The following is a 22069-nucleotide window of genomic DNA, read 5'->3' on the forward strand; positions in this document are numbered from 1 at the left end:
ACAATTCTAATATTTACATGATCATATCATAATACTGAAATTGGCCATAATTTACCAACTGTATCCAAATAATCCTAATTATTAAACATGATTGGCCAATTGTATTTATAATAAGAAATTATCTACTGCAACATGTTTAAAACTGAAAGTCATATTAGTCCTAGTGGATGTGTGTACACTCTAGGCCAAAAAGGAGTTCTTCAAGATTATTTAATCACGACTTTATTAATTAAATTCATATTAGCTAAGATTTGCTTTTTTCAAGCCATTTTTCAGTAACACAAAATAAGAAATAATACCAAAAAAAACTTGGCAGCATTTTGCCTTTTAAGACATTGCAAGAGATGAAACAACAATAAAAAGAAACAGACAATGGTTTTTGAACGTTTGCTTTAGTTGTACTGTAACATGTAGTAGATCAAAATTAAAAAGATTTAATATATGTATATATTTATATATTTATATTGATATAGTAAAAAAAATTAAAGCAGAAATGTCTGTCTCATTAATTCACAATAATCCTCTTAAAGTATTCACACGCAATAGCTTGATATATTTGAATATATATGTACACATAATAAATAAATTATATTTACATCCAAGTACACTGACTTTCTGTCTCTACCAAGAACACAGCAGGACACAACAGAAGTACATAGCAGCAAATGTTGCCCCAAGACAGAGGGTATGTGGGCCTCCATCCCTCTATACTTACACCATCCTCATATAAACCAGTCCTCTAACATTCATTCTCTCTTTAAGTCCTCACTCCTTTCACCCCTCACTTCACAAAGGCATTCTCTAAATTGCCCAGACCCATTATAAAATATATGTCAACATATACTGTACACACTATAATGTTTAGAATAGTTTCGTATATTGTAAAATGTCCCATACAGCCAAATATAATCTTGATATCTATAAAGGTAGTATATATTGACATATACATAGTTTTTTCAAATAATGGTGGGTCCTGTTCAAACAAGTACACCACACAAAACTCCATTGTCTCAAAGAATCATTCCTAAAATACATTACTCTTCCTATAAAGTCACCATGAGTATCTAACACCAAGTCTGCTGGCTCAGCTACAACCTGCTGCTAGTGATCTTAAATAGACACTTTGCTCAGATAAGCAGCTTCATTGACCAACCTTGCCATGCAAAACAAACTCGCCCATTACCTAATCCCTAACATGTCCTTTTCTGTCACTTTAAGAAATATTAATAGAGACCAAAAGCATCTAGAACGTCAACAAATTACAAACTGCTTTTGGCTGTCGCCTACATAGTTTCGAAACGAAGAAAAATGCCACAAAAATAAAAGAGATCCTGGGATTGATCAAGCCATTTTGTGTCAGTTGTCGCCACATGGTGGCAATCCTCAGTCACTGCAGCTACTGACAGCACAGAGAATCCTACATGTACAGCATCACTGGAGAGGTAGGAAACAAAAGGCTTTTAAACCCAGCAATGTGCAGTTAATCATTCACAGCTGCAGTTCCATCAAATATTTGGAGATCTCCGATTGGTTTATACAACTTATCCTGTCATGCAATCCTGCCCCTTAGGGTTCTGAAGCCTCATTTCCATATCTCAACCAAGCACGCCTCTCACCAGTCCCCCCCTTACCATGATACAATGCAATACACTCCTGAAAAACATCTCACATCCCTTAAAACGGCTTCTGTATCCTAACCTTTTGGTTGTTTCCTTAGTGATTTGGTGTGGTCTTATAGCACACATAAAGCCACAGGGGGAGGCTGTGTGGATGGATCTCCCCGTTTACCTGAATCATAGCTGTCTTTACCTCGTTCCTATTGTTAACAGATTATTCTAATCTGTGTACATGACCAATAAACTTTGATTGGATTTTGATATAATCATGTGAATTAAGCAGAAGAACTGGCCCTGGACCAGTTGCACATGGCATACCATAACCACACATGTCCAACAGTCATGCCTCAAATCTGACACTTACAACAGTAGTGTTCAATGTTGTCCTTCAAGCCCCTTTTTGTATATAGGTTGGTAAAACTGTGTTTTATTCAAACTCTCTATCATACATCAGTTATTATGATGTCCTAGGCTAAATCTGCAGGATAATTCCCTTGTCTATACTTTTACATTATTTGTTAACTGTAGTAGTAGTATTGGGCTTGATTTAAAAAGATTCTACAGGTTTTGTATTTCAAATAATTTCACCCACACACTGTCTTGCTCTTTATGATATATGAATATCATGCTAACAACAATGTAACAATAGCTTTTCCAGTAGTGTGTTACTCTTGACCTCAATCTTCACCCCAACCTAAATGTTCATTTGATTGCCTCATATTGTGGACAGCAGATCAATCGATCTAAAAAACCTGCATACAAGGGGGCTTGAAGAGCGGCTTTAAATACCACAGTCTAAACTGTTATTTTTCTCCCCCTTTCCCATTGGTCCTCCATGCCTCTGTCCACCATTCATAGTGCAGTGCGTCCTAGGACCGCCCCGGGGTAGCAGTGAGTAGTATAACCATTTAGGACTGTACCAAATTAATGCTATTGATACAGGTGCTATGTGGTATGGTTTAATTATTGTAAACGTTTGTATAAGCTGAATTTAACTGATCGGCAGTGTTCTGGAGGGCCATATATCTACAGCAAATAGAATCTAGATCTCTGTGGACTCTATCCTCTCCAGACGGGTGGGCACCGGCCAGGGGGCCAGCTGGTGGAGGGCGGGGGGAATTCTTGTCCTCGGCGAGGGGAGGTGGGGAGAGAGAGAGGGAGGGTAGGGGGGTGACGGGGGCAGGCAGGGGGATGGGGGCCAGGGACTGTCGGGGTGGTGAGGTGGGCGAGGGGGTGGTGTTGGTGGAGGTGAGCTTGGAGCCCAGCTGGCCGACGCGGAGCTCCAGGGCCTGGTTCTTCTGCAGGGTCTCCACATAGCTGAGCTGCAGCTGGGCCTGGTACTTGAGCACACGCTCCTTCTCGTCCATCCACACGTGGCGCTCCTTCTTGAAAGTGTGGGCCTGCCGCTCGCGCTGCTGCCGCTCGAGACGCAGCTCGCCTTGGAGGCGCTCCAGCTGCCGGCGCAGATCCCCCGCTTCCTCCCACTGCTGGTGGGCCTCCTGGCGCTGCTGGTGGATTTCATGCCGCAATTGAGCCTCTTGAAGCTGGTGGGCCTCCTGGCGCTGGTGGGCCTCCTGGCGCTGGTGGGCCTCCTGGCGCTGAACTTTAGCTTCATCGCTCTGCAAACTCAGTATGGCATCTGGGGGAGGTACAGGGGGTGGAGGCAAGGCTGGGTAGGAGAAGGCAGAGCCCTCAGGTGGGCTGTGTGGGGAGGAAAGCCCCCCTCTGGTCCTGGATGCTTCCCTACTTCCTCCGCCACCCCTAGCCTCGATGGCCCTATCCCTCGCACTGAGCTCACCTAGGGCCCGCTTCAGCCCCACCACCTCAGCCTCAAACATGCCCAGCTTGTCCCTCAGCAGAGAGACCTGGAGAGACACAGGGAGGGGAGCAGGAGGGTCAATCAGTAGTTAAAGAAAGAGGAAGTGAGGGTTAATTCAGTTGAAGTCCTCACAAGGATAGGATAACAAGGAAAATTCTGAGAAGTGGGGACATTTTGCCGGCCCACAATGGAAAAGGTTATGTTAGGCTTAGGTTTATGGTTACAGTTAGGAGTTCGATTTTGAGGTTAAGGTTTAGGGAAAATGGGAATCAAGTGTGTGTGTGTGAAAGAGAGAGAGAGAGAGTATTATTTGTGTCTTTCAAAGTGTATGTGACTGCCTGTATCGGTATGCATGTGACTGACCCAATAGCGCAAAACGTGTGGTGCACAGAGCAGAACAACTCTACAAATTGTAGCTAGTGTTTCAGGTCTGTCTACCTCGGTCAGCGTCCTCTGCAGCTCCCCTTCACAACGCTCCAGCTCCAGGCTCTTGGTGCTGTAAGAGTCCTTGAGGCCCAGCATGGCCTCCTCCCGGTCCCTCAGCTGGGCATTGACCTCCTTCAGCTGGCCCCGCAGGGCCACCATCTCCCCCGCCCGCTGGGTCACCTCCGCCTGGCTCTCCCTCAGCTGCTGCTTCAGCAGGGAGATCTCCCCTGCCTTCTGACACACCTTGAGGGGAGGAAGGGGAGGGGGGATGAAAGGTATGAAGATGGTGGAAATAGAGATCAACAAGCATGTCTCTGTCTAATGGTTATACATGTACAGTATAGGACAGCTATTGCATATATGATCATTGGTTTTAGACAGTACTGTCCTTTTGTCCATTTTTGGCATGGACATCTAGTAGATGTTATGCTGGGCCCTCACTCATCTCCCTCGTATTCCACACCCAGCCACACACACCACCCCCTTAAGCCCAGGTAGTCCCACCCCCCTATCTCACCTCCCACTTGGTCTCCTCCAGGCGGGGCAGGATATCGGCCTGCTCCTTCCTGTAGTCCAGGCACTTCCTCTCCAGCTCCTCCTTCTGGGCCAGCAGTGCAGCCATCTCCTCCTGTAGGCGCCGCTTATCCTGCGACAGACGGCTGATCTGGGCCTGCAAGGCACTCTGGGAGCGCTGAGCGCGACGCGTCACCTGGGTAGAAATACTTTTAGTAGAATGGACATTCCCCAGTCAAATCAACATTCGGCAGTGGGTATACCGGTGGCAACCATATTGAGTGTACCATTTGGAATAAAATTAGAGAGCAGTGATTAAATCATCTCTTTGCACAGAACTTTACTCTGCATCTCTAAACTGCTCTTTTAAGCTCATTATTTGCCTTTTCTCAGTGTTTCTCCATGCAGCCATGGCTAATGCTATTGTGCTATATGATATTGGGTATAGCCTACCACCCCACAACCTGTGAACTGAGGAGCCATTCTATACTTTTAATATACAGTATATTCTGCAATTCTAATATCTATTGTAGTTGTGTGGTCACCTGCTGCAGGCGTGAGGCATAATTCTGCCGCAGCTCGTCCATCTGGCGCTCCCACACGCGCTGCTTCTCCTCAAACACCTGGACGATGGCCGCCTCACTCTGGTCCAGGTTACGGCGCATGTGGAGAACCTTGCAGAGGGGAGGAGGAAGGGAACTCGGTGTAATTAACGTGTATTGTGAGCTGCTCATATTTCCATACACTGCAGGTGTTGTTGATGGTTATTTCACAAAATGGCTGACATCTATTATCAAGGTAAGTGCATGAGGACCAGTTACTGCCCCACTAGTCTTTCATATTTCTTTGTACTTCTCATATGCAATGTCAATGAATGTTGAATATCAATTGATAGCATTTTAGGTGATCCACTATGTCTCCTTGTATTGCATTGTATGAGGGTAACACACTTCACCCACAAACTGCCACCAATGTGTACCACTCCAATATCACATATCGCTACTTCCAAAACCCTCAGTACTTGAAAACCTTGCACTACTATTTCAGACCCAAGGCCTAACGTACTTACTTACTTGACCCTCAGCTAATAAGAATACAGTTGTCCACTCAGCGAGTTTCAAGGCACACCCAATGGTTTTAACAGTTTATTCTTAAGCCATAGACAGTATTATGTACACAGTAAAATCACTGGTACAGTTACTCATGCCCTCTACAGGTCATGCAAACTCCTCAAATAATAGATTTTTGTGATTACACTCCTCTCCATATGTACTTGGACAGTGACTCTAAAATTGTACATTTGGCTCTATACTACTCCAGCATTTTAGATTTGAGATCAAATGTTTTATATGAGGCGGCAGTACAGAATGTCACCTTTTATTCAAGGACATTTACATACATTTTACAGTTTAGAAATGAAAGCACTTGTATCTAGTCCCCCCCATTTGAGGAAGTAATTTGGAAAAGTATTTGGACAAATTAACTTGAAGTGTATTAAGGTAGTCAAAAGTTTAGTATTTGGTCCCATATTCGTAGCACGCAATGACTACATCAAGCTCGTGACTCGTTGCATACATTTGCAGTTTGTTTTAGTTGTGTTGTATTTTGCCCAATAGGAACAGAATGTTGACTTGAGTCATTTTCTTTCTAAGTGAAAGATGTTTTCTGAACACTTCTAATTAATCCTGATAATGCCATCATTACAGAGGCTACAACAAAACATGCTACCTCTCAACATTGGGTATTGCCAGCATAGATTGTTCTGGCAGTTCTCACATACTTAGAGACTTACCCAGAAAGACTGCCAAATATGATTCAAACATGTATTGACTCAGGGGGTTGAATACTTATCTAATCAAGATATATTAGTGTTTTATATATTATATCATTTTTTGCAAATGTTAGAATTTTTCTTCCCCTTAGACAGAGTATTTTGTGTCAATCGTTGACAAAACAATTGACAATTAAATTCTAATCCAACTTTGTAACTCAACAAAATGTGGAAAAAGTCAATCAATGGGTGTGAATACTTTCTGAAGGCACTGTTTAGGTATAAAAAGAGCCAAAAATGTGCACTTTCATAAAGATTCTCAAAAATGGTTTGTGATACAAATGTAAAAAGCATGTTAAAAACTTTATTGGGAGGAAGGATGTTTATGTGAGAATTGCCAGAACTATCTGAGATACCAAAAATGTTTTCGGGCCATGCTGGCGTGGAATAGTCCCATTACCATTAACAGGGGAGGTTAGCATTTTTTGGCGGATATGATCTTTGAGCCTCTAGCCTCATTTTTCACGATTCATTCATGATTATCAATAATCATGTTAGCATCCACATTAATGTAGAAGTGTTCAGAAACATCTATTCTTACACACAATCAAAGTGACTCCAAAATGACACAATCCTGAAACACAACCGAAACAAAGTGCAAATACATGGAACGAGTTTGTGAGTCACAAGCTTGATGTAGTCATTGAGTGCAAGGAATATGGGAACCAAATACTAAACTTTTGAATTCTTTAATACACTTGAGGTGAATTTATCCAAATACTTATGATTTACTTAAATGGGAAGGCTAGATAAATAAAGTGCATTCATTTCTAAACAGTAAAACAGATATGTAAGAAAATACCCTCAAAAACCTGAATTCTGTACTGTCACCTCGTATTAAACATTTTATCTCAAATACAAAATGGTGGCGTAATAGAGCCAAATGTGAGAGTTTTGCTTCACTCTCAAAAATACATATGGATGGGAGTGTATATAAAATAACTGTATTCACTGTGCTATAGTTGTGATAATTTGTTCCCATGTGTTTGTTACTTCCAATAAAATCTCTCAAGACTCCTCCCTTCTTAACCCCCCAATAGTATCTATCCTCTCCCTTTTCATCCCTCCCTCTTTCTTTCCTCATCTCCCTCGCTGTCCTCACCTCTTGCTCTCTCTCCCATAGCCGGTCCTCCAGGTCCTGGATGACATCATCGGAGGAGGGAGAGGGACGAAGCGGCGCGGGGGCGTCACTCAGGTGGCTGAGCCTCTGATAGGACAAGGAGCTCTTCCCGGAGGAAGAGCGACCACTATCCGAGGCGCTCAGTCCGTTCTGGTATCCACTATTACCCCCGCTACCGCTAATGCCACCAGGCTTGTCCAACTTCTCTGGGGCCCCCGTGGCCCCCAGGTGGTTGATGTGGCTGGTAGAGGCACTCAGGGGCCCCAGGACAGGCAGAGGCCCGTAGCCCGAGCCAGCATAGGTGGGCAGGCTGGTTAGAGAATTCCTCCCTGAGTCGGACAGGCTCCCCTGGCCTCCGCCTCTGCTGCCGCCCCCTGCTCCGCCTCTGGTACCTCCACCCCGGCTGCCAGGGCTGTCTGTGTCTCTGAGGGGTCCTGTTACACTGGGACCCCCACCACCTCCAGACCCTCCTCCGGCGCTGCGGCACACTCCTCCGGTTTGGGGGGGGCACACCAGATTCTGCATGGAGTGGAAACTCTTGGGTACCACAGGCTTAAAGGCAGACGGGCGGACCAATCCTTCGTTGCTCTGGATGGGGGAGGAAGGCAAATGGTATTGGTGGTGAAATATAACGCGAGGATTGTACAATATACGTTATTAGGTTTACAGGGATTATGAATATGCTGCTATATGTATAATTACTTAAACAACCAGCATACTGAAGCTAAATGTGAATTTGTGATCTTAAATTCCCTGATTACAAGGGGTATTCATCTTATTTACTATAGTTTATGAATATACCAGTACACAAACTATATATGTAGATATACATGTACCAGACCTTTTCATAAATATAATATAGCGTACAATAAATCAAATCAAATTTTATTTATTTGTCACATACACATGGTTAGCAGATGTTAATGCGAGTGTAGCGAAATGCTTGTGCTTCTAGTTCCGACAATGCAGTAATAACGAACAAGTAATCTAACTAACAATAGCTAAGGCTAATGTTATTACAGTGCATGGATGAGTTGACAGGAGAGGAGTTCATATTTCATGTAAACAACTCCCTGTCATAAATGAACAACACTGATTTACAGCCGGTAGGTAACAAAGTACAGTACATGAACTTCCAACAGTTTTTTATTGCCTGCACCACAACATAACATGCCTGTATGTACAAAATACACAACACACACTTTCAACATGAACCCTCATACTCAACCTACAGCCTGTATTTGGACACACACACCACACACACACCTGAACCCACCTGAACCTGCTCCATCTTCCCAGAGATGGGGAGGATGTTGGGGGGGTTGTTATGGTTATCCAGCTTGGCTGCGCTGGCGCCCGCCTCCTTGTACTGAGCCAGCTGTTGGCTACTGTTCTTATCATTGTTCAGCACGTTGTTCCCACAAATATCCAAACTCACCGCCCCTCTTGGCACCTCTCTACTCCCATCACGCCCATCCCTCTGGTCCCGCCCATCCCTCTGGTCCCGCCCATCCCTCTGGTCCCGCCCATCACGCCGCCCGCCTCCATTCAGAAACACTGCATTGGCCACCTGCCTCTCACTGTTACCCGCCGCTGCCGCTCGGCTCCCATTGGGAATGCCCCTATTGCCATTGGAGACATGTCTGTTGCCGTTGTTATGGATGGGGGCCCTCTCTCTCTCTGTCCCCTCGCAGAGCGGCGGAGGACGCTCGCTGCCGTAGTAAGTAGAAGAGTTCTCAACGGTGGCAAAGCTGCGTTCGTCCGCCGTAGTCCCCTTAGCATGGGTCAGGGGAGGAGGTTGCTGGGAGGACCTCTCGATGCTGTAACTCCTATCTTCCAAGCTCCTGCCCCTGTGGGTAGAGTTGGAGGTGGAGGAGGAAGAGGGGGGTGGTGGGGGGGCGCGAGGCAGGCTGTTCTGCTGGGTGGTGCGGGTGCCCACGCTCCGCATGGCGATCTCCTGCTGCTGTTGCTGCTGACCAGAGGTGGTCGTGGTCGAGGAGGATTCCCCGCTGGCCACACTGCCCATGCCCTGGGGGCGCCCCCCCTCACTCAGCACCCCGTGCTCCACACGCACTATGATGGAGGGCAGGGAGGCAGCACCTGCCAACACACACTGCAGGACACACAGAGACAGGGACAGGGGAGAGAGGGGGAGAAAGGGTTCATTAGGAGTAAGGTACACACTGTAAGTAACAGAATTACTTAATAACTATAGACCACATACAGACACAAGGAAGAGAGTAAAGGGGTTGACATAATGTGAAATAGACACACACACACATTTTTTTTGTGACCATACACACATGATCTATAGAGTGAGACATACTATATTGTAGGATATGACTGTTGATTCATATCTTTGCACTAAGCTAAAAGTGCCATAGGCCTATACGTCAGCCATGCCATTTCCTCATGCAATGTAATACTGACTGAACACCCCCCTCCTCCCCGGGATACTGATACAGTGGGTGAGGTCATGCTTTCGCCCCCTCCTTACTTCTCTCCACCCGTGCTCTCCCCCCTCACCATAGCAATGAGTTCCCAATTCCCTGTTCCCTCCTCTCCTTCTCTTTTTTTGTCTCTCTGAGATAGGAGTCATACTATACATCCTGCAAAAGCTATTTAGCTATTTTGAGCATTCAAATATGATGTATAATTTTTTGGGACAAAAATAAGTACATTGAATGTATGATTCAAGTATGAATTAGAGTACTTATTTCAGTATGCTTCCCCTTATACGGTTACTCCTCATTCCACATCATATCACAATTCACATATGCAACAATAATGAAAGCACAGCTGACATAAAATGTAAAAACTGTTGATATTAAAGGGCCAATGCAAATGATTATCAAGTTCAATCAAATCATAAAAAATATTAACTACATTCTACATTAACAGATTGTACCTCAATTACAGATCCTGAATATACAACCATAGAAGGAAAGGTTATTCTGCTCTCTGCTCACACAACCTTCTTGTCTTGTTCCTTTCTCTCACCATCTCACACTCTACTTTGTGATTGGTTAGCAGAGCAGGTCTTTTGTACACCTGGTATAGTTGCATGTTAACCCCTTGCCTTCTGACACATACACACAGTTGTTCCCCCTGTGCCAATGATAATGACAAAAACCCATCTTCTTTATCAAACCTCTAATGGAAGGAAAAACATGGGAGACAATCGTCAATACTTCATAGCAAATAAGGCCATGCACAGTTTTGTGCATATAAAGACAGTACATCATGTGTTTATGTATCACTGAGTGCAAAAAGGAACACTATCCATATTTGTATTATGTCCCTGTCACTGAACCACACCCACAGGGAGCACTAACTGATTACTCACTAGAATATCTATCTCTGATTGAACATTGACCTAAAGGTAATATGTGAATTTATAGTCCATTGTACCAAGTGTAGCCTACTACTATCTGAGCAAAGATGCAGTCAAACCTTTGTGTGAATTCTCTCTCTCTCTCCATCGTCTCTCCCCATTGTCTCTTCATGCCTGAAGCCAAGCCTGTGCACATGAAGCTACTATGCTTCTATGTTACTTTGCTATAATAAGGTGAGTATTGACATTCCATCTCAGGTAGGACATGGGAACAGATTGGGATGTGAACAGGGGAGTACTGAATCCTTAGGATGAGGTGCTGTGTCCAAAACGGCATACGGTACGATACTGCCTCGGGCCAGCAGAGGGCCCTGTTCCAGTGTTGGCTGAGCTGTGGCACGTGCCTACACTCGCCTCACTGCCACAGTTACACACTCCTAGGCATTACATCATCGGCTCCATGCTTCAAATAGAGAGCGCGCACACACAGGCAGGAACTCTCTCTGGTGCGCGCTCCCCCATCATTCTCACACTTCCTCTCATTAAGGGAGTCTTCTCAATCTAATATCCTGTGTTGACATGCAGTATGAGATAATTCCTAGATTAATAGGTGTAGTCTACACACCAGTAATACATTTTGCTCCACATATTTTCACTACATTGTCCGTACATAGACCCCTATATACACCTCAAATGCAAACAAACCGCCCCCCAAACGGTGACCGCTGCTATCCCACTACACACACTTCATTCAAGGCCTCAAATAGGCCAGGCGTAGAAGTCCCGCAGAGCAGTCACATTGGGTATAGAGGTAACCACTGCACTGTAGAGAATATTAAATAATAGGCCAATTTTATCAGAGCTCCTTTGCCATTACCAGCATATTAAAACGGACATGCTAGCTCACACTTCTAGTCCATACATATCCTCATAATAAGCTTTATATCATGTCAATAATACAGTATTTGTTTCATATATGTTTGGTAGTGATGTAGGCCTACAAATCAGCCTATTGCACGTCCAAGCAATCTATTCCTTTTAAGTACCAAGGTTGGTCTAAATTCTACTGTAGGCCATTTGCTCTTGGTCTGTCCATTTAAACTCCATGTATTCAAAATCCTCTGATTATTTTTGCAGCAGCTACAACAACCTCCCCACCACCACAGTGATGTGCATAGGCTGTCAGCTGACGCGGCAATGCTAGAGCACAATGGTGAAATGTTACTCGCTTCTCCATACCAGTGAAAAAGACCTAACCCAGCCACTACAGGCAAGAAGAACGAGATAATTGGCATGATCTATTCTATCCGTTTTTCTTTTCATTCACGCAATAGATAATGCGTGTGTGGGTCACGCAAAGCGCTCTACTCCACTCGCAGCTCTCTCTCGGTGGGGGGAATCGGAAAGGAGCGAGCTCGAGAAAACATCAGCATCCGCTACAACCCTCGCGCACAACCTCTCGCTTGCGCCTCACCGATTCCCATCTTTACTTTCAATCCAATGAGCAATATTAAAAAACACGGTCTCTCTCCATCTCGCTCTCCACTCATCTCTCTGCCACAACAACATTTGAATCACCCCAAATCCAACATGGAAAGCGGCAGGATAATGGATTGGCAATGCGGTGAATGACGATAAATATAGAAAAACGCAGGTGTAGATTGTGCGCCGCGCTGCGTCGCTTACTAGGTGCGCGTATTTCTCTATGGAAATGAAAGAGCGCTCGGCTCCATCTCTTCATAGCCGAGAACAGCTCCGCACTTACTATTAGCGGCAGAAGCAGCACAGACAACGCCGAATGAAGCCGAATTACGTCGCCCCACTGCTCCTCGGCGAGCTGTCCGATTCGGGGTTCGCAGATAGGGACGTTGGAGTGGCAGTAGGCCTATAGCCTACTCGTGTGGCTCTGGTCGGGGGAGACTGCAACCGCTATTGCCCGTAGCGGATATCGGGTGACGGAGACAGCGAGAGGATGCGTGTATCAGCTGTGTCACACACCCACCTCCGCCCCGCCCCTTCTGATAGAGCACAGCACCGCCCCCTTCCCAGACCCGCGCCTGCGCCCACACAAAGGTGTGAATTCTTCCTCCACCTTAGAATAGCACACAATGTATTGATTCTGTTCCACACAGAATACGTATGCAACTGCCGGAAAATGGGGACCCCTGCCAATCCTACAACATGTCTCTCCGTTTCTATCACTATGTATGCATCTGCACATTACATTCTGTATTTATTCCTTTGAGTACTGCACAACTGAATTACACATGACCAGACAGGTTGAGTGTGTGTGTAGCTCGGACTTCAGTTCTTAGTACCAAGGGCAAGCGAGGCCTTGGGCAAACATGATGCCCAGTTCCCAGGGGCAGAGAAAGCAGAGCTGGCTGTGTAGGTGAGGAACTGGAGCCTGAAACAGCCTCACTCAGGACTAATCGAGAGAGAGAGAAACAGAGACAGATTGCAGAAAGAGACGAGAAAGAGCATAAAGCAGGGAAAGAGAAACAGACAATGTTGAAGCTGTGGCAGGAGCTGAACCGAACTGTTAACTTGTCTGGAATTGAATATTTGGTGCTGGTCATAAAGCCAACAGACACCATCTCCCATAAGAGATAAAGTTGACAAGAAGACATCTGCCTAAAATGGCCACTCCAACGACAAAAATAAGGATAGGAGAGAGAGATGAGTAGATGGATAAGTATGACATAGACCTCTGTCCTATTTTCTAAAACTGACTGGGTTTACCGAAATCAAATACGTGTATGGCGTTAAAAATCACGGAGCTCACACACATAGGCCTTTATAGGGATACAAAAACATTACAACATACTTTCCATGCAAAACACATATATCCTTTCATTGCATATGAGAGTTGCAGGTTTTATTTGGAGTAAATCAGGATCAAATGTCAAGAAATGTGTGACTCGATTCCCACTCATAATGCCTTCTTCATACACACTCCACTGTGTGCACAATCATACCTACTACAACCACTCTTCTACACAAAACCCCGTCAACACGATTAGAAAACAGCCATGGTCCTTCACACTAACACACAACTGCACACAAGCCACTCCAACACAATTCACACGCACGCACGCAACTCGCTTTGCCAGTCGTAAGGGGATTACACACGACCGCCAAGAGACTAAAAACACACATACACACTCTCTGATCCAGGTTGTCAGAGAAAACAATTAATACTTACATGTTCCATACACACGCACTAAAGAAAATATGACCGTTGTCGCCACGTACATGGTGATCCACACCCACTCTGGTCATTTAAAACACAAATGTATTCACATTTCATGCTGTACTGACCTACTACACATAAACATAACACAGGACCAGATAGGCTACACAGGGACCGCATTCAAGTACGCAAGTGAAACAGGATCTGACATCCATCTTTAATAACGCCACTGTTCTTTCTCTCCTCTCCTCCTCTTTTTTAATTTCTGAGCCGCCATAGTTGAATGTCACTTAGGGGGAGAATAGGAGAGTCAGAGGAAAACTGAGGGAGTGGAAGAAGGTATACAAAGAGCAATCTCACAACTCCACTAGTAGGCTCGTCCCTGTCGGTTCTCTCTTCATCCCTCGCTCCACTCCTCCATGTGGAGATGAACTGTAGTAATTCTCACCGCGTCCCAGCCCCTCTGAGCTACCAATAGCATCCTCTCGTCCCTCCATCCGCCTCCATAAAGTACACGCGTGCGCAAACACACACGCGCTTTGTTGAAAATATGTCCGATTTACCTCGCAAAAAGTGTGAATATTAGGGTTATAAAATAAATACATGTTTTCGAAATGCACCATATTTCAAACTATCTACATGAAAATCTGTAACTTCCCGTATATTTTTGTACAGTAAACCAGTGCTAGCACGTCCACACATGTACCTACATGCGTGTGTGGTGTACACACAGGATCCCTCTCACTCACCCATGACCGCAACACCACCACTAAAATATGCTCAAATACCCTGCATTTGTCCTCTCCATTCACAAATTCACTGGCGACATCAACAATTTGTCAAGGTTACTATGGCAATGGTTTCTGTCCAATGAGAGAAGGGGCTGGACTCATGTGACAGAGTAGAGTGAAAGATGGCGGGAGGGGAAAGAAACTGATTATTTCTATTTACCAATGAGTGGTTTGTCTGCTGAAGTCATTGCTTGTAGAGGGGACATCATGTTCACAGAGAGTCCTTCTGTTTGGCTAACCCTAAAATCTGCATATGCATTCAGAAAGACATGTGGGACAGTGTTGAGGTATATTTAGAGCCATCTGACTGTCCATGAAGAGAGGTCATCAGTCCCTATATAGTCACATATACCCCAGGATACTTACTCTATACAACAGACAGGGTTCAGATTTCAATTTGGTTTAAGACAAAATCTCTAGACCCCTACTCGATGTCTCATTTGATGACAAGATGTTCCCACAAGGTGAATTTGGGTAGCAATTGATTTTATGGTACTGTTACCACCAGTGTTAGTATGGCTTTAGGTACTTTGATATAATTCACACAATTTCATAACCTATTACCAAATGGTGCCTATTGCGGGGGCTTGTTTAAATGAACCCCCCACCCCCCAAAAAAAGTAATTCATTCTGTAGATTATTACTGGGTAATTATCATTTAACCACGTTGTTTCTAAATTAATACCTGATAATTTGCATACCAGCAAGCAAAATAATGTGTTAGATGATCTCATGGTTTTGCATTAAGATCATGTCCTGATGATGTTGGTTGGAAATAAACCTGTAGTGTCAGAGATGAGATATCAACACAAACAGATGAGTGGGAATAAGAGGAACTGGACACTTCTGTTCTGGAACAGGAAGAAAATGCATTCACACATTTCACTTAAACACAAAAACAGTTTAATGAATAAATAACATCACAAACAATCACAATGAACAGTCTGATTCATAGAGATGGGACTGTGACCCTGGAATAAGAGAAGGAATGTCTTCCTATGTACCTGAGGAAGAGATTGAGGGATAGTTTCCCAGACACAGATTAAGCCTGGTCTTGAAATAAAAAGAGAATCTTGATTGAACATGTTTCCCAATCCAGGATTAGGCTTAATCTGTGTCCAGGAAACAAGTAGGTAAGGAAAACCTGATTCTAGGCAGGCTCTTAGCTATCTTAATTAATTAAGCCAATATCCATGGTCCTACCATCATCTGCAACCAAACACCATCAAGGAGCTTGTTTTATTGGTTTCCGTTAAGCAGGATAACCCTGCTTTATAGAGTGGTTTGTGCTGTAATGTAACCATCTAAAGATGCCAAACTGGAATATATTTTCACAGTGATATGTATTATCTAGTAACCAATAGCAGTGTCAACATTTTATGAAACCAGAAACATTCGAATACATAAAATATTCAATACATCATATTTTAATATCATTAGTATATCAAGTCATATAAAGGCAAGAGCCATGCATTTACACTACCTGTTGTGGAAAGGCAAGCTGTCATATCCCCCTCAATTCTTCCTATAGTAGTAAACATCCATGCATTAATAAATAGTGTATCAATTAAAAGTGATAAAAGCTAGTGGCAATAATAGCCAAACGGGCTTTTTAAATTTAATTTCTCAAAGGAAACTCTAGTTTCAGTACACTTCAGGTAAATCTATGAATAATCTATTGGATTTCTGTCCTCCATTTGGGAAACTTCAAGTGTCACTATGAAAGACTGTGCAAAGGGTTTAAGAAGTTAAGATAATGCATAGGTTAGAAAACAACCTGCAAAAATCATTTTAAAAAACCTTCCTGTAGGGATTTTTATAACTAGAAGAGGAGAATAGGTGATTGTACAAACATGGGCTATATTTCAACTTATGCTCAACTGAACATATTTTCTGGTTTTGAACTGTTTGAAACCATTCGCTGATCCTGATCACACCCCAGTGGTTATTTTGCAGTAATGGGAACAGGGTCAACGCTTGTTCCCATTGATGAGTTTACTATCCCTTCATGCAAGTGACGCCACGTGTTCAACTATATTGAAAAGAGCATATCATTTGTATAACGCACTTGCCCTGGTCACACAGACAGAAATAGCTTAAACATGTGGCACACTTTTTCAACCATCACAGCAAGCAAAATAACTATTGACCTTGGTCAAGTGAAGTTGGAGACTCTGGGCCTAAACTCCCACAAGGGAAAGATGTTATTCTTTTTAAAATGTATGTTGTGCAACTGTATACACACTGACCCGAGAGGGAAGTTTTTAGGCAGACAAACATTAAGAGAACATTAGAAAACGTATCGGATCTCTTTTTTGGCTCCTGACAGGATTCTACTATCTTGGTCAAGTGAAGCATTAAAAGGAACCAAAACATGACCAGGGAAGGGGCCAGCACTGCTGTCTAATAAAGTCTGTTACAGGCCATGTGTGATCCTGGTTCGCATTCTAGTAGAAACCAAACCACAGTTCACCTTTTGGGCTAAACATATAAACAGAACCCCCTTTAGCAGTCTCCACCTCCATCCACCTCCACCTGATTCAGTTCAGGGACCACCTCTCCTGCCCACTCCTCCCCCCTGTTGTCTCCGTCAGACTGGCCCACTCCCTGCTCCCTGGGGGTGAGGGGCTCTGTGTCACTGTCGTCCCCTTCTACCATGGCTGTGTAGTCACTCTGGGTAGAGGTGGGGTCCCCCGGGCAACTCAGGCTGATCACGGAAGCCAGGCAGGAAAAAAGTAGGCCCAGAATGGCAATGTAGAAGCTCTCCCCTGGGTAAGCCTGCATCCCCGCTGCCCCTCCTTGGCTTCTGGTGCCAGGCCTAGGAGACCAAGACCCAGACCAGGTCCAGCCCCCTACCCAGTCCCACAGTAGCCCAAATTTGCCCTCCTGAAGGTTGCCGCTGATGACGTACAGGCAAGCCCCACACACTCCCAGCACGGACATTAGGAAAACAACTGGGGAGAGTGGAAGGGAGAAAAAGAGACAGAAGGAAAGGGAGAAAGAGAGCAAGAGGATGATAAACTAATTCATCCCAGAGAGAACTACAGAGTGATGTAAACCAACATGGCTCTGCAAACATGACTCATGTCATTTTATGACACTTCATATTTTATGAGACCTGTGAGAGTATACTTTTCTTCAAATTATGACTAGCGGTTAAGAGCGTTGGGCCGGGCCTCCCGGGTGGCGCAGTGGTTAAGGGCGCTGTACTGCAGCGTCAGCTGTGCCACCAGACCCTGCGTTCGCGCCCAGGCTCTGTCATAACCGGCCGCGACCGGGAGGTCCGTGGGGCAACGTACAATTGGCCTAGCGTCGTCCGGAATAGGGAGGGTTTGGCCGGTAGGGCCAATATCCTTGTCTCATCACGCACCAGCGACTCCTGTGGCGGGCCGGGCGCCGTGTGCACTAACCAAGGTTGCCAGGTGCACGGTGTTTCCTCCGACACATTGGTGCTGCTGGCTTACGGGTTGGATGCGCGCTGTGTTAAGAAGCAGTGCGGCTTGGTTGGGTTGTTTACCGGAGGACGCGTGACTTTCAACCTTCGTCTCTCCCGAGCCCGATGAGACAAGATAGTAGCTACGAACAATTGGATACAGCGAAATTGGGGAGAAAAAGGGGTAAAATAAAAATACATTTTAAAAAAAAGAGCGTTGGGCCAGTAACCAAAAGGTTGCTGGTTCAAATCCCAGAGCCGACTAAATAAATAAAAAATGTACCCTTGAGCAAAGCACGTAACCCTAATTGCTCCTGTAAGTCACCGTGGAGTGGAGTGTCTGCTAAATAACAAAAAAATTCAAAATATATCAAATGACAGTATAGTGATAAAACCAACAAACAGACAGAGAAAAACAGGGCAGCAGCAATTGAGACCGAACGAGAAAGAAAGAGAGAATAAGAAAAGTGAGACAGATAGACAAAGGGAGAAAAGTTAGGTTACCAGTGGAGATGTGGAGTGACACCACCAGTCGAGGGTGGGACATCCCAGTCCCCAAGAAGTCCAATAAGAAGGAGGAGCTGGAGAGCAGGACAGCAGTGTAGCACAGAGCCGCCAGGGCATAGAGCAGCCACATCCCCCAGCCGTTAACACCACCCAGAGGACCTACAGGGAGGGAACACACACGTACTCTCAGTCAACTCCACACACATAAACACACACCACACTCCCAGGCTTCTGCATAAGCAGAAAGTAAATACGTTTAAGATCACAAACATGGAATTACGGACGAGTACAGTACATAGGCCTTTACCAGATATATGTGGGTGCAGTTAAACTGTAGAAGATGTGAACTATACAGTGTCAAAACAGATGACGACTGTCTGGTAGCAGAAATAGAAGACAAATGTCAAACAATCTCTTCTTTGACGGTCCAGTCTTGCCCTTCCCTACCTGTGTCAGTGATGTTCTGGGCAGCGTGCAGTGTGAAGGCCACTCCATAGATGATTTGTTTTCCTCCGGGGTCAGTACTGTTCCTGACCTGGATCCAGTTGGGGTCAGCGATGGACGTGCACAGGGACACCAAAGTAAAGCACTGGCAAACCGCAGCCGGAGACATGCTCAGAGTCATGGCTGGAAGGGAGACACAATGTATCCCCATCCATAACAGTCAAATAATTTGTACAGTCAACTGTTGCTCAGAGAATTTGCAAAAGTTGCCAAATACATAGATGTAATGTCACCATTTAGGCAAGGTGTTTTACTAGATTGTCTAACTGTTTCAGACAAATCATGTGTATGGTTAGCTGTAATAATATGACTTCAATGGATGTACAACTAAGAAATAAGAAGAGTTTATGCAATAAATAACCACGCAGCACAGAATGCTGTTGCAGGTTGTAAGAACATTTGACACTGTAAAGTTGGGAAACTTTAAATGAAGAAGTGAGAGATCTGTGGAATGGGTCGGTATTATTAAGGCATCTATCACTTAACCCTTCACTTACCAGCAGCTAGACTAGCACTAACCCACTATAAGATGAAAATGTAGACTAGCTAGCTACTTGCTGCTAAGGGATAACCTAGCCAAGTAAAACACAACTCTACAATGTAATTCACATCAACATAGTGGAGTTGAGTTTCTTGGCTAGGGATAACCAAGTGCCACAAAAAAAAGAAATAATGTGACAACTGAATTGTCTATTGTTCAGCATATTGTCTGAAAAGCAAGCTAAAGTGCCATCAGAAAGTATTCAGACCCCTTGACTTTTTACAAATTTAATTGTGTTACAGTCTGAATTGAAATTGGATAAAATTTTTGTCACTGGCCTACACACAATACCCCATAATGTCAAAGTCAAATGATGTTAGATATTTTTACAAATGTATTAAAAATGAAAAGCTGAAATGTCTTGAGTCAATAAGTATTCAACCACTTTATTATGGAAAGCCTAAATAAGTTCAGGAGTAAAAGCATCTCTGTACCACACACATATAGATAATTGTAAGGTCCCCCAGTTGACCTGTGAATTTCAAATACAGATTCAACCACAAAGACAAAGGAGGTTTACCAATGCCTCACATCTATTGGTAGATGGGTAGGGGAAAAAAGCAGACATTCAATATCCCATTCAATACACTTTACACTACAAAGACACAGGCAGGAGAGGAGAGAAGACACTCAGGGATTTCACCATGAGGCCAAACAGTTACAGAGTTTAATAGCTGTGATAGGAGAAAACTGAGGATGGCTCAACAACATTGAAGTTACTAAACAATACTGACCTAATTAACAGAGGGAAAAGAAGGAAGCTTGTACAGAATAACAAATATTCCAAAACATGCATCCTGTTTGCAGCAAGGCACTAAAGTAATACTGCAAAAAATGTGGCAAAGCAATACACTTTTTTGTTGTTGTCCTGAATACAAAGTGTTATGATATAGGGCAAATGCAATACAAAAAATTACTGAGTACCACTCCCCAAAGTACTGTTTTCTGGCACCTTGAAGGCTGCGTTATGGGTATGATTGTAATCGTTAAGGACTGATGAGTTTTTCAGGTTAAAAAATAAACAGAATGGAGTGAAGCACAGGCAACAGACATCCTAGAGGAAAACCTGGAAAACTGACTTGACCACCAGACAATGGGAGATTAATTCACCTTTCAGCAGGACAATAACCTAAAACACAAGGCCAAATCTACACTGAAGTTGCTTACCAAGACAGTGAATGTATCTGAGTGGCCAAATTAGTTTTGACTTAAATCTACTTGAAAATCTATGTCAAGACCTGAAAATGGTTGTCTAGCAATGATCAACAACCAATTTGGACAAATTATGGGCAAATTATTCACAATCCAGGTGTGGAAAATGTAAGATTTACCCATGAAACCTCACAGATGTAATCGTTGCCTAAGTTGCCTCTACAAAGTATTGAATCAGGGGTGTGAATACTTATGTAAATTAGATATTTCTGTATTTCATGTTCAATAGATTTTTTTTAAATTCTAAAAACATGTTTTCACTTTGTCACTATTGGGTATTGTGTCCAGATGGATGAGGGAAAATCTATTGAATAAAATGTTTTATTCAGGCTGTAACATAAAATATGGAATAAATCAAGGGGTATGAATACTTTCTGAAGGGTGTGTAGTCAGGTTGTACATGTGCAATTTCGCAATGCCGATCTCGTGTCCTGAGAATCAGTTGTCAATCAAGTAACTATAGAAGGCTAGCTAGCATGCGCTTGCTATTTCAGATGCACGCGCACAATAATAACTCTACACAAGCTTGTTCTGTCGGAAATAGCTAGGCTAGCGTTACTTACCAGAGATACGAATACAAGGAAATCCACGAACATACAATCTATTTCTTTAAATGTATATAAGTGCCTCACGGGTGTGGCTAAATATATGTGTTTTTCTGCGCCGACATAATCTAAAGCCAATTCAAAGCACGGAATTATCTAACTTTCATTTGGCTAAAGCTGGCTCGTAGACGGTCTTCCGGGATGACCGGAAATTACAATCACGAGTGCAATGTTGTCACTAGTTACCACAGCCACAAAGGCTATATCGTAAAACTTCCTGAAAACAATCATGTGTCTTTTGGTCTTTATTTAAGATTACGGTTAGGCATGAAGCTAACGACACCGCTAAGGTTAGGTGTAAAATCATATTTTTAAAGGATAAATTGGTTTATGACTTTGTGGCTGTGGTAACTACTAACGACCCGAGTGCAACGGTGTGCAAACAATTAGTCAGGGATATTATGTAATTAACTAGCAAATCCAACAAAGCGTAAATTAGTATTTTTGCATACTGTACAATTATATACATGTCTCTGACAGGTTCATATTTATCCCACCAAAGAATCAACAATATGCTAAGAAATCTGGAACATAAATCTGCTCTAAGATTGCAATAATGTGCAACGTACTCAAGGTATAACTGTGGGTAGTGATTGTATGGCCGAGTTTAAGATACAAATAAAT

General features: G+C 43.7%; 2 protein-coding genes across 3 annotated transcripts; both read right to left on the reverse strand.

Annotated features, from left to right (window-relative positions):
• Window positions 1-206: 206 nt before the first annotated feature.
• On the reverse strand, window positions 207-14341 carry LOC112219342 (leucine zipper putative tumor suppressor 3-like). 2 transcript variants are annotated; one of them, XM_042302305.1, is made up of 7 exons: window positions 14213-14341; window positions 8602-9438; window positions 7308-7913; window positions 4920-5048; window positions 4379-4570; window positions 3874-4104; window positions 207-3481 (listed from the first exon to the last, which is right to left on the reverse strand). In XM_042302305.1, exons 2-7 carry the CDS (start codon window positions 9349-9351, stop codon window positions 2576-2578), a joined length of 2814 nt encoding a protein of 937 aa, XP_042158239.1. In that variant the 5' UTR covers window positions 9352-9438; window positions 14213-14341; the 3' UTR covers window positions 207-2575. The 2 variants fall into 2 exon arrangements, with proteins under 2 accessions (XP_042158239.1, XP_024236273.2); XM_024380505.2 differs by lacking the exon at window positions 14213-14341 and adding an exon at window positions 12425-12623.
• A 1188-nt stretch (window positions 14342-15529) lies between these two features.
• Window positions 15530-22015, reverse strand: LOC112219346. Its single transcript, XM_024380510.2, has 4 exons — window positions 21404-22015; window positions 19031-19210; window positions 18581-18742; window positions 15530-17597 (listed from the first exon to the last, which is right to left on the reverse strand). The coding sequence occupies exons 2-4, from the start codon at window positions 19206-19208 to the stop codon at window positions 17149-17151; spliced, it is 789 nt and encodes a 262-aa protein (XP_024236278.1). The 5' UTR covers window positions 19209-19210; window positions 21404-22015; the 3' UTR covers window positions 15530-17148.
• Window positions 22016-22069: the final 54 nt, after the last annotated feature.

Source organism: Oncorhynchus tshawytscha, linkage group LG20 (assembly GCF_018296145.1).
Source record: "Oncorhynchus tshawytscha isolate Ot180627B linkage group LG20, Otsh_v2.0, whole genome shotgun sequence".
Lineage (NCBI taxonomy): Eukaryota > Metazoa > Chordata > Actinopteri > Salmoniformes > Salmonidae > Oncorhynchus > Oncorhynchus tshawytscha.

Excerpts from the sequence above, each read along its gene's own strand:
- LOC112219342 (XM_042302305.1), bottom strand. The coding sequence starts at position 9,351 with ATGGGCAGTGTGGCCAGCGGGGAATCCTCCTCGACCACGACCACCTCT. Across the intron at positions 7,914-8,601 it reads GGAAGATGGAGCAGGTTCAG|AGCAACGAAGGATTGGTCCG; the intron begins GTGGGTTCAGGT and ends TCCCCCATCCAG. Across the intron at positions 3,482-3,873 it reads TGCAGAGGACGCTGACCGAG|GTCTCTCTGCTGAGGGACAA; the intron begins GTAGACAGACCT and ends GTGTCTCTCCAG.
- LOC112219346 (XM_024380510.2), bottom strand. The coding sequence starts at position 19,208 with ATGACTCTGAGCATGTCTCCGGCTGCGGTTTGCCAGTGCTTTACTTTG. Across the intron at positions 18,743-19,030 it reads CCAGAACATCACTGACACAG|GTCCTCTGGGTGGTGTTAAC; the intron begins GTAGGGAAGGGC and ends CCCTCCCTGTAG. Across the intron at positions 17,598-18,580 it reads GTCACTCCACATCTCCACTG|TTGTTTTCCTAATGTCCGTG; the intron begins GTAACCTAACTT and ends CACTCTCCCCAG.